Source organism: Centroberyx affinis, unplaced genomic scaffold (genome assembly GCF_046629955.1).
Source record: "Centroberyx affinis isolate AG114_WGS23_722 - 3 ecotype Tasmania unplaced genomic scaffold, CSIRO-AGI_Caff_v1 ptg001394l_1, whole genome shotgun sequence".
Lineage (NCBI taxonomy): Eukaryota > Metazoa > Chordata > Actinopteri > Beryciformes > Berycidae > Centroberyx > Centroberyx affinis.
In genome coordinates this window covers 208098-220541 of record NW_027279876.1, presented here as the reverse complement: position 1 = coordinate 220541, position 12444 = coordinate 208098, and the positions used below count along the sequence as shown (strand labels likewise).

Sequence of the window (12444 nt, the reverse complement as noted above, 5' to 3'; positions counted from 1 at the left end):
TTGGGCTACAGTTATCAGATGCACTCACTGTGAAAACAACACAGAAATTACTCAATGAAATTACCCAGAGGTAAAGGAAAAATGTACAATGCATAAAAAACCCATTTAAACCATCAGCCTTTCTTTATCAAGCCTTTTGCAACACCAGCAAATAAATACACAAGAGTGAGTGTAGGTTTTCCTTTCTATTTGTTTGACTGACTGCAACCTATTTAGGTTTCACAGAGTGGGCATATCCATTATATAAAACCTATTTCTCATTTTCCCCCCTTCACCTACCCTGTAAAAGGTGTCAGTGATTGGCTTGTCATTCAGAGCGGTCCAGCTGTCTGATTGGTCACCCTGGCTGATTTCCACCATGTAGCCAGTGACAGCGCTCTGTCCCTCGTACAGCGGCGCCGCCCACAGCAGCACCAGAGAGCCGTGCCTCACCTCCCTGACCTCCAGGTCATAGGGACAGCCTGGGGGAGAGAGGGAGCACGGGTGACAACAACAAGGAACGTACAACAAGGTGAATGTGTTTTCTGCAGGGGATCCATGAACTCAGAGGCAAAGGTAGAGAGAGAGAGAGAGAGAGAGTGAAATTGTGTGTATGCATGTGTGTTTCTCTGTGCGTGTGTGTGTGTGTGTGTCTGTGTGTACATAAGCACGTGCAGCCCAGCAGCCTCTTTTGCTTGTGTGCCAAAAAAAACCACAGAAAACCTCAAACCTCCCCAATAATAAAATGTCACAGTGAAATATTGGGAAAAACACTGGGAAAAATATTGGTCTGTATATTTTCTCGCGGCGACTATAACAAACCATAACCAAACAAAGGTTTTTGTGACAGAAGGGGAAATCATAATGAATGGAACAAAAAAATAACAGTAAAGTCAAAAGAAGCGCGGTGACTTTGCTTAATCTACCCCTCCTGAGTTAGTGCCAGAGCCTGGTAGTTAATTTGCTTAATGATTTTCGGTCACTTTTAAATTATTAACGGCGTGGAGGAAAGCCCATTTGCCAAGATTAATGAGCTGCGCTTTAAAAGTGTCGCGTGTGAGAGAGCCTTTCTCCATTTTCAATATTAATATCATGAGAAGCTGATATGAGTGGGGCCAGACCTGCTGGGCATGGCTGTCTGAGTGTTCCTCGTGTGTGTGTGTGTGTGTGTGTGTGTGTGTGTGTGTGTGTGTGTGTGTGTGTGTGTGCGCACCTCTGTGTTTGTAATAATAATCCAATAATAATGTTAATATGTACTTTGCTGATTCCTGAAGGGCAATTCTCTTTTTGCTTTCCCCCTTTCCAGGAGGTCAGAGAAAATTTCAGCTACAGAACAGAAAACTGCCACTAAAAACTGTAAATAGAAACTGCAACTCAATAGATAATGACAGAGCGTTCCTTCTCAAACGCTTGAACAGGTTGGATGTGACGACTTTCTAATGTCACACAAGTCTTTCAGTATTTTGGATTGTAAAGAAAATCCTCCTTCCTCCTTCCTGCCTGACATGACAGTGAATTGACTCATTCTCCTCACCTGGCTCTGGCATTGTCCACTTCTCACACAGGAAAGCCTCACTGGCCTCGGAGGGTTTCCCGACACCAGCCACGTTGGCAGCAAACACACGGAACTGGTACCAGTGCCCACTAGTCAGGTTGCCAACCTGTGGGAATAAACCATGCATGAGAAAGGTTAATTACAGTTTTTCTCAACTGATTTGACACATTTCTTCACCTTATAAGCTCCATGCTCTCAAAACAGTTAACACAGCCGCCTAAACCCTTTACAATTATGCAAAACTAACTGTAACTTTACACTATTTTCACACAAAATACAAAACTAGATCTATCAGTTTTCCAAACGCTATACATAAAACTCTCCAAAAACACACCATGCTCTCAAAATAGTTTACACATCTGTCTACACTCTTTTTACAAAACTAACAGCACCTTTAACTAATACTCTAAAAAAGTAAAAGTAAAAGTACCTGTACAAAATGACATAATACCATAAATCCTCTGGGCTGACAGAAATGAAAAAGTCGATGAGGAGTAAAGTCACTGGTTACAACAGTAATCTTGTTTGTGTTTTCTTTTGAAACAAATTGTGATTCATCAACACTTGTATCACTTGTAACACTTACTGTATCACACACAGACAAACATATAAAACTGTCAGATATGACAAGAAATTAACAAATGCACTACATGTAAAACCTTGAAATATTACATATTACTGCATTTCCAAAAGTGTGAGGAACAGATGTTTTGCTTACTGTAAGGAAAACGTTTCATCAACAAGTTATGGATAAAATTCAAAATCAGATTATGGAAAAGGACTGTGGAACTTTCTGATAAACACATTTTACCATCAGTATTCTTGAATTCGTGAATATATCTGAATTGATTATCTTACCACTAGATGTGTGCAGTTTTGATGTCAGTATTTGGTTTTTATAAAGATGTGATCTGAAAGGAAAGCAGCACTTAATTTGGGCTGTTGACAGTTTGTTTCGAAGGCTGTGCTAACTGTTGAGAGCATGAGCCTTAGTTTGGGGAAATGTGTCAAATCAATTGAGAAAAACTGTTAAACTGGTAGCAGTGTCCACCAGTCAGGTTGCAAACCTATGGGTAGAGATGGCATAAATAAAACATAGATCAGCATGACTCAATTCAAACTAGTATCCTGCCTCATTTCACATGGGATAGGAATAGGATACTCTCTCTCTTATTCTAGTCCGCAGCCATCCTAACGGAAACAGGCACTCTACATGGTATCAGCTCTGCTGCTGCTGCCACAGCATTTTTGCTGGGCCCCCAAGACACTGGCTTTGGGAAGAGAAGGGATTCAGCCTTATCGATCTGCCCATTGATCTTCCTATTCACAGCCACTTAGACTTTAAGGCCCTTATCGCCTTTGTGAACAGTTGTGAACTTCTCCGGCTGCTGTAGGCTCTCTCCCAACAACTAACTGTCAATTGACACTACCAGAGGGAGCTTATTTCACAGTAATAGCAATCGCTATCTAAAAGCCTATTTCCCCCCACCTCCCTGAACCCTTCGTCAACTATAGATCCTCCTCTAACCACACCGAGGTGGAGCGGCAACCTTCTTATCAGATCAATATACTGTCTCTCCACCTGAGAAATACAAAGGGGTCTGCCAAAAAAAAAAATGGACGCAGGCATAACTCCCATCCACTAGATGGTGCACAGGCTGCATTTGATTTTTTTTATTTGATATACTTTATGCATCCCCCAGGAGGGAGATTGTCTTTTCACCCTCTGCTTGGGGTGCAGGGTCAGCTGGCTCGTGCCGCGCCCGCAGAGCAAGTAGGGGATAAGTATCTTGTTCAAAGATACTTCAGAAGGTATGGCTGCACAGGGGATTGAACCTGTGCCCTCTCTGCTTGAGGACAACCTCACTAACTACAAGGCACTCCTGCCGCTCCCATATGAATGAACTGCTAGATGCTAGGTGGTGGAATTTCAATCTGGGGAGAGAGAAATACAAAGGGTTCACGTCACTTCTAATGATGCAAGATCGGTGGCATGCCAGCCTGACTGCTAAAGCTGTGGAAGCTTTCAGGGCAAAGTCATTTACATTGCCTGCACAACCTGGGAAGGAAGAGAAAAGGGCCCCGAGCACAATCAATATTCTAATTAATTTCATTTGCATCCATGAGGCCAGCAATCTGACTAATCTCATTTTGGGAGAAGAGGATGTATTTTACGATGTGATGCTGTTGTAGGTGCTGATTTAGCCCAACAGGGGGAGCAGCATGTTTTCACCACTTGGTTTCCAGCAAATAGGGATCTCCAATCATAAAGTGTGGTTGGAAAAACTCTGCACTTCACAGTTTCTACAGGTAGTCTTGATACAGTACTGTCATTTGTCTTGGTAATTCTTTCTCTTTGTTGCTTCCCGGGAGCTACAAACAACCACTCACACATAACACATTCACACAATGTCTAATTAGACCTGTAATCTCCCTGAAACAGGTTAAAGATTTAACTTTCCTCTGGGTCTCCATGGACACAGCTTGTTGCCTAGTGACACAGGTGATGGAGACGTGGGAGTTATGGCCAATATTGCCATTATTTCAAGGCTACTGCTAACCTGGGAGATAACTTATACTGGTTACAATTACCTTAAAAAAAGCCCTTATGTTAATAAGGGCTTTACAAATTGTATTGCTGTGCTTGCCGCAAAAAATTGCTATTCTTCACTCAATGTTGTTGTTGAATAAAGTCTTGGTTCTCTCAGTGAATAGAAAAGATGCTATTGTACAGTAGGATACAGTCACTTCAAATCTACAGTATTTAAAAACATCATCTTGTGACACTGCTTCATGCACCTAACATGAAACACAAGAAAAGGCTTATATTAAAAAAAAGTCAATATTAAAAACAAAAACAAAAAAACAACAACTTTACACCATAGTTACATCATGCTATGCCCATTCAACGTGCATGTGAGACAAATCTCTTTACTCCCACACTGACCTTAAACTGCCTCTCCTTGACAGGCTTGACATTGACTTCTCTCCATGTGGCCACGCCCCTTTCCCTCTGGTCCAGGTAGTAGCCACATACAGGGTCTCCTCCGCTGCAGGCAGGGGCCCTCCAGGTCAGCACCATCTCTGAGCCGGTGCACAGCAGCAGGGCGATGGCTGAGGGAGACGATGGGACATCTGGACCGGGCAACAAGGGGGGAAAAAAAAATAAAGAAAGAAATCAGGCTGAGAAGCATGTTTTTGTGAATCTCAATGGGCAAACGTCCTTGTTTAATGGAGTAAGAAATGTCACTAACTCCCTGATCCACCACAACTGCTGTCTGGAGCATAGGCCAAGATGTGGTCTGAGTCTGAGCCTATATTAAGCAGTTTAAAATGCGGATGGAAAAAATATTCAACTTCTATTCTATTCTGTAATTTTTTTATTCTTCAAGTTCATTTAAGGACATTGTCTGATTCCAGACACAAATAATTGAACTTCAGCCATATATCCCCAGGTAATGGCTGACTGGCAGGCCAGATGTGAGAATACTGTGGCAGTGAGTGGCAGGCAAAATGACTCATCATTATACCGGGTTGCAGGCTGCAGAGAGCATATTATCTGAGATTGCAGCACAGCAAAGTGGGAAGGGTCAGTAGCTCTTCAACAGGTACCTCGCCACCTAGCTCTAAACCAACCACAACAAAAGAAAGAATCCCTCTAGCTATAACCATTAAATTTTGTGGCTTCGGCATATGCGGTACCTGTCACTGCTTGATATGGCTGCTACTAGTGAGTGTTACATGTGAGCAAGGGGGGGAGACTCGTATGTGGAAGAAGCCACAGTCTTAGTTGAACAATGATAAAAGTAGTGGTGGACATCATTGTGATATGATATTGAAAGCTTTCCTACCTGAGTAAAACATTTTTCCACTTTTTAAAAATGTTATTGTGGTGCCGGTAATGCTGCAGAGCAAATAAAGGCTGAAATGAAAAGTGACTTTTTCACCTATTATACCATACAACTATTTGACAACTTATACCCACAAAATGACAAAAAATATTTTCTTGTAGTTTCATATCAAAACTTTAACTTTCAATTACTTTTACTTCTTGGAAAGCACAAAATCTTGAGTAGCAGGAGGTGACACAAAAAGTCCTGCCAATAAAACCATCACAGATTTTGGAACAATCCCGCCCCTCCTCCCCTCCCATCAAATACAACTGCCTTTCTCTCTAATATCACATTGGTTTTTCTACAGGAAATAAATTACATTAAGGAAGCAAGATGCTCTCAAAATGTGGTTTCATTGTGACTTTAAGTGATTTTGTTCTGCTTACGACTTTCTCAGTTTGGAGAACACAAACAGCTCAGAGAGGGTAACTGAGGTGAAAGAAACCTATGAACGTGAATAGGCCGATGCATGGGAAGTTTCTGTAAGTACAGGCCTACACTAAGATCCAGTCAAATTGTTCCCAGCAAAAATGTCCAAGGCGTTAAGGCGTTTTACGCTTAACGCATTACTACCTAGTCTGGCCTTCATACTGTAAAGGATGATGTTTTTTGTCATTTTTTTTAAATTTAAATTTTATATTTACAAAGAATTCCCATGCATTGGCCTATTCTGACTCAGCTGTTACCTCCATCCAAAGAGCACCTGTCCATTCCACACTAAGGACCAAATGCAGCGCTCCTTTCCTTCTGTTTTTATCTAAACCTATGAACATTTCTGCCTGATCATTTCAGTGTTAAAAAGTTATAAACCTTTTCATTTAACAGAATTTATCTTCTGGTTTGTCTGTGTTTGTCTGTGTTGGGAGCCTCCAAGACTAACGAATCCTGTGTACTGCTTGGCAGATTCAGCATGTTAGCAAGCCATTTTAATACTAAGTGCTCTAACATGGAAATTTGCCTTTGCAAGACCCCCTGTGTGGTAAAGAGATGATTAGAAAGTTTTGGGTTGTGAAAATCACAAAATACAATTTTGTGTCATGGCTGACAGTTGCACTTACAAATGGCTGATTTGACCAGGATGGGGGCCGACTCATCCGAATACTTGCTGTTTCCTGCTCGGCTCACACACTTCACCCTAAACACGTACTCCCTCTGGGTCTTGAGGCCATGGACTGTAAACCTGAGGTGGGGAGACGAGGTTCAGGCAGACTGACTGATCACTCAACTGAATCCGGGCCATCTGCTGCACCATCAGCTCAGTGAAATCACCTTGGTATTCATGGGAATTTTTCAAGAAAACATTTTTAAAACATCCTTGAATTCTGGGCTGAGTGTTGATCTATTTATTTTTTATTCAGACCCATGCTACTTGTTACCAAGGTACCAACAATTCTTCCAGGGACCAGCCATAAATATGAACAATTTTCCCACAAACGAATACAGATAACAGATACGGACAACAAAGATAAAAGCAACAGAGTACAAGAAGAGGTTTTCACCATTACCTGGTTTTGGTAACAGGCTTGTTGTTGATGGTCCTCCAGTCTTGTTTGCCAGCCTCACTATAGTACAGGTAGTATCCCAGGATGCTGTCTGTCTGTTTGGGCTCCTGCCACTGCAGCAGCACTGAGGTGTCTGTGTCCCTGATGGCCAGGACAGAGTGGGCCGGAGCTGGGACAGCTGATGGGAATCAGATGAAAAGCCATTAGCAAAAACTTTAATTCACATTTTCATAAGCTGAAGTGATCACAAACAAAAAAAACCTACTCTAAAACAGAATTCAAATAAGTGTTCCTTCTGCTCTCGGAAAGTTCAAACAACATTTTAGAGCATGAGACTCCTCTGGAGGTGTGTGGAAATATAACCTGTGATGCTATTAGACATTCTCTCTAAAGCTGATCCGCTGTGAGTTGGAGATTGATTTTGTAGACTGTTATAATATTGAGCTTTTACACCCAAACGAGCCTCAATTCACTAAGGGGCTCACGGCTCTGAAACATAAAACAAACATTCAGTAAGCCTGTCCATATCACTACAAAATCACTATCCTCATCTCTAAACAAACTGTCCAAATTGTGTCCTTGTTGCAGTTCACAACCAGCTATTGTGTATGTATTTATATATCTGTCTGCATACGATAATACAATATGAATACACTTAAAGACACTGGCAATTTTTTAAATCTAAAAATATGCCTGTCTTGGTCTAAATCACAAATTGTGGCTACGAGAGAGAAGAACATCCCATCCCTTCTAATTGAGACCCTGTAGATTCACACTCTTTGCCAAAATTAATTGCAAAACTTTCTCTTAAACAGCAGCGAGTGAGTGCTCCATCAAGAGAAAACTGGACTTACCAACGATGGTTGCACCAGCCAATAAGAAGGAGAACTTAACGTTTGAGGAGTGCAACATGATTTCTGTGTAATGGAAGTAACAAAAAACTTCTCTCACCTTGCGGCTCCCCCAGGCAGACGGGCTTGCTGGGCTCGGAGGGGTCGCTGACGCCGTACTTGTTGATGGAGCGCACCCTGAAGCAGTACTCCTTTCCCTTGTCCAGGTCAAACACTGGGAACCTGGGAGAGTTCACCACCAAGTCCATACTGGCCAGCTGCCAGCTGTTCTGCCCTGCCAGGGACTGATGGAGGTACAGCAAGAGAAAGACACGAGAGTTAATTTCCAAAACACTATATAAAAAAAAGAGACTTCATTATCTTGATGTTCATTATTCAATATTGTCAAAATATAGAGGATCCAGCCTGTGAAAGAGTCAGCTAAGGACTCAAACTGCCTAATATTCTTCAAAAAGTGCCCTAATTCATTTCAATTTTTGCACTGTCAGTCACTCTGTATTTAAATGGCGTTTATCTCATTTTGGAGCGAAACTCTTAACGCGCAGATAGGGAAACAGATGGGCAGATTGTTATGAGAGGCAGGCAGACAGAAATATAGAGAAATGCTCAGAGAGATTCAAAAGGGAAAACAGATGCAGATTGAGAAAAACAGAAGAGATGGAGATGCTTACGTACAGACGGACCGGCAGTTAGAGAGACAGTCAGAGAGACAGACGGACACGCAGGTAGATCTGCAGACAAACAGTGATTCATCTTGTGTCAATTAGTCATTTTGGCTAATGACCATCCTTCTGCTTCAAGTTTCCATTGTTTCATTTTCTCACCCTCTCTTGGATCACTCAGCAGCATTTTGAAAGGAGATCGGTGATTATAAAGAGCTTGCTCAGGGGCGAGAGGGATATTTGAATGTTCTCTTCATTTTCCGGGCGGAAGTAAAGCAGCAGAGTTTAGTAATTTCAGATGCTTTTGACAGATTTGACAGTTTTATTACCCCAGCTACTTATAAGAGTCCAATAAAAATCCATTTCCTGTGGCAGATTGCCGCCCTTTCTTCTGATTATTGGAGCTAGAAGCTGTTGGGCGTCTGGGTTGATATTGGTGGACCGAGGCTCAGTGCTGCTGAAGTGAAACGGTCACTCGCGGCACTTGGATTCGCTGGGAGAAAACTTTTCTAATCTCCACTGTCATTTTGACGTGAAAAGAACAGAAAATCACAAATTACCAACCGGCCTCTTATCCCACTTTCTTGGAGGCATCACTTGAATACACCCATGAAACACTGCTGCTATAGGTTAAGACAAAGCTTTGACTCATTTTAAACCACACACACCGCTTACAAAATCCAACCCAGGTAGTTTTTACTCACTTGCTGGAAAGAGTAAAAAATCAAAAATCTTTGAAGTCCGCAAGCAAGCAAATTAAACTCCCAATGCCAAAAGCGCACGGCGAGAAAGAGCAACATCAAGGTCTGCTTGCCTTTAATGAGTCCACAAATTCCCACCTATACTGACACCACAGCGGTAGAAGAGTGTTTTTTTCCTCTTCCTGTGTCTTTAATTAGTGCTGCGGTCAGGAGCCTGCTGTTAATTTGGCCCATATTCCGGCACTGGACTGCTCACACTCAACAAGCAAAAGAGGCGAGCTGACAGCGCTAAGACATTGATCATGGTGTTCAATGGGTGTGTATGTGTTACAAAGTACAATGCTTGTGTGTGTGTGTATGTATGTAGGTGCATGTGTTAGTACTTCCTTGTGTGAACGTTTGTGCATCTGTGTGCACGTAGGTGTGTGTGTGTGTGTGTGTGTGTGTGTGTTCTCCTGTTCTTCTATTTCTATTTGGTCCTTATGAGGACCAAATGCAGACAAACCTCCAAAGTGAGGATATTTTGCCGGTCCTCACTTCTTTAAGGGCTAGTTCATTATTAGAAATTGGATTTAGGGTTAAAATTTGAATTAGGATTAGGCTAGAATAAGAGTTCAGGTTAAATTTAGTTTAAGGTTATGTCTTGGGTTTATGGTTAAGATTAGAATTAGGATTACTTACTTTTGGGTAAGGGGTTAAAGTTTGACATGTAGTGGAGAAGGTTTAGGTTAGGGTTAGGTGCTAGGGAATGAATCAGTAGTCCATAGCCCCTTTCACAAATAAACCCCATAAAATTGCCAGATTAATTTTTCCGGTAAAGGTATCATTTTCTGTTTCATTTTCCTACATGCCTTTCCGCTTTTTTAACGTAATGCTACCATTCACACACAGCACTGGCAATTAGGGCTGAACAATTAATCAAATTTTTATCGAAAACGCAATATGGCCTACTGCAGTCTTGATGAGTGAAATTGATGGAACTGATTTGCCGGCATTTCGACACCAGCTCCTACTCACACATGACCCATGCGCCGTTAAATTTACAGAACAGGCTGCATGTGTGAAAGGGGCTAATGAAGTTTCCTCACAAATATAGTAAAACAAACTTTGGTGTGTGTGTGTGTGTGTGTGTGTGGGAGTAAAGACTGACCCGCTCCACATAGAAGGTGAGCGGCTCCCTGCCTCTGGGTTCAGGCTCGGTCCAGCTCAGCACCACGTAGGTGTCGCTCACCTCGCAGGCGTGGACATCCGTGGGAGGGAAGGGAACCTTGATCTGACCTGCAGAGCAGCAAGAGGGCGAGGAGGAAAGAGGAGGAAAAAGGAAAAAGTTTGGAATGAGGTCAGTCCAAATTAATGTATAATGCAAAAATAGTGCCGGCTGAGACGATGCCTTTCTTTTCTTTTGGTTAGATTTTCATTTCCATCCCTAATACAGGACAACATAAAGAGGAGTCAAAAGGCTTGGGACAGCACACTATGAATGACACACCCCAAGTGTCAAAAGGGTGACAGAAGCATCCTGTTTATGTCACAAGTCCCCAGTTTTGATCATGTGTGCCTGTCTGCCTGCTTGTCTGTCTCTCTGCCCGCCTGTCTTTCTGTTTGTACCCCCCCCCAAAAAAAGAGTCAGCACATCCGTGATGTGGATCAAAGAGGAACTCACTGGAGCTGGATCTCATGATCAAGCACAGCGATGAGAGCAAAGGGAACGCAGTGAAATGGGAGATGTTGATCTGACAGTGGCAGTGAGGCTGTGTGTGTGTGTGTGTGTGTGTGTGTGTGTGTGTGTGTGTGTGTGTGTGTGTGTGTGTGTGTGAATGCATGCGTGTCACAACATCAGTCAATGTTTGATGGAAGTTTGATCTCACGACTTTGTTTCAATGCAACTTTGTCCTCTCTCATCCACTTTGTCATCTGATGAAGGCTTGGAACTGAAAAAAAAAATATATATATCACAGCAGCACACACACACACACACACTCTCTCTCTCTCTCTATCTCTTTCACTCTCATTGGTTCTCTCATTCACACATTCACTCTCTCTCTTTTTCACTTTCTTGCTGGTTCTCTCTCATTCACACATGCACTCTATCTATCTCTCTCTGTCTTTCACTCTCTTGCTGGTTCTGTCTTATTCACACATGCACTCTCTCTCTCTCTCTTTCACTCTCACTGGTTCTCTCTCATTCACACATGCACTCTCTCTTTTTCACTCTCTTGCTGGTTCTCTCTCATTCACACATGCACTCTCTCTCTCTCTTTCACTCTCACTGGTTCTCATTCACACATGCACTCTCTCTCTTGCTTTCACTCTCACTGGTTCTCTCTCATTCACACATGCACTCTCTCTTTCTCTTTTTCACTCTCTTGCTGGTTCTCTCTTATTCACACATGCTCTCTCTCTCTCTCTCTCTCTCTCACTCTCTCTTGCTGGTTCTCTCTCTCTTTCACACACGCACACACACAAATACACAAACACAGCGCATACGAATGCACTCTTACTGCTACACTCAATAGGCTCCCATTCATTCCCTGGTTTTGACAAACCCCTCCTCTTTTCCTCAGTTACACCACTCAGGTTATCAGCCCTCTTCACAGCAGTCGGCAGTCAGACTACCTCGGGCCATTATGTGCATTTACCAGGACCCCACTGGGGACTATTCATTCTGCTCCGTTCTGTAAATGGGACAAATGTTCATCGCCTCGGCCATACAATTACTGCAGCTCGTTGTTAAATATAATATGAAGATGCATTAAGCCGTGAGCCCAAGGCAACCCAAAGGCAGAGGAGCACGCACCCTGTGTGCCAGTGAAAAATAGACGCTATTTGAATCGAGGGTGAAAATGAAATTTGGCAAAGTTGAGTTCAAATGGCATCGTTTTATGAGAAAAAATATATATTGAAAAAGAACACACACAGTGTTCTCACCTTCCAGCTGGTCTTTGGTAATGGTGATCTCCCTCCCTCTGTCCACTTTGACCACTGAGACAGGAAGAGAGAGAGAGCGAGAGAGAGAGAGAGAGGGAGAGAGGGTGGGGGGGGGGCAGTGGGAAGAAAGCAGGAAGAGATATCAGGGTAATGAAGTTATATGAGAGCCCATGATAACACTATTAGTGTTAATGTTGGAGGAGCAGCCCTTGGTAAGCGAGCCAGAGAGAGAGAGATGGAGAGATGGAGAGATGGAGGGATGGAGAGCTGGCCAGAGGCAAGCCAACCTTCTGTCCGTCCTTCATCTGTGTTTAATGATCCACAGCATTTGACCAGAGACCCCATCTGTCCTCCCTGACACACACACACACAC

General features: G+C 42.8%; 1 protein-coding gene across 1 annotated transcript in view; it reads right to left on the bottom strand.

Moving 5' to 3' along the window:
- myom3 (myomesin 3) overlaps nt 1–12444 on the bottom strand; it is a 50894-nt gene that overhangs the window by 12763 nt on the left and 25687 nt on the right. Inside the window, exons 12-19 of the mRNA XM_071526199.1 lie at nt 12072–12125; nt 10294–10421; nt 7881–8064; nt 6933–7107; nt 6486–6607; nt 4482–4669; nt 1514–1640; nt 280–461 (exon numbers count right to left, since the gene is read on the bottom strand). Of these exons, the coding sequence (XP_071382300.1) occupies nt 280–461; nt 1514–1640; nt 4482–4669; nt 6486–6607; nt 6933–7107; nt 7881–8064; nt 10294–10421; nt 12072–12125 (1160 nt within the window). The remainder of the gene's footprint in view (nt 1–279; nt 462–1513; nt 1641–4481; nt 4670–6485; nt 6608–6932; nt 7108–7880; nt 8065–10293; nt 10422–12071; nt 12126–12444) is intronic.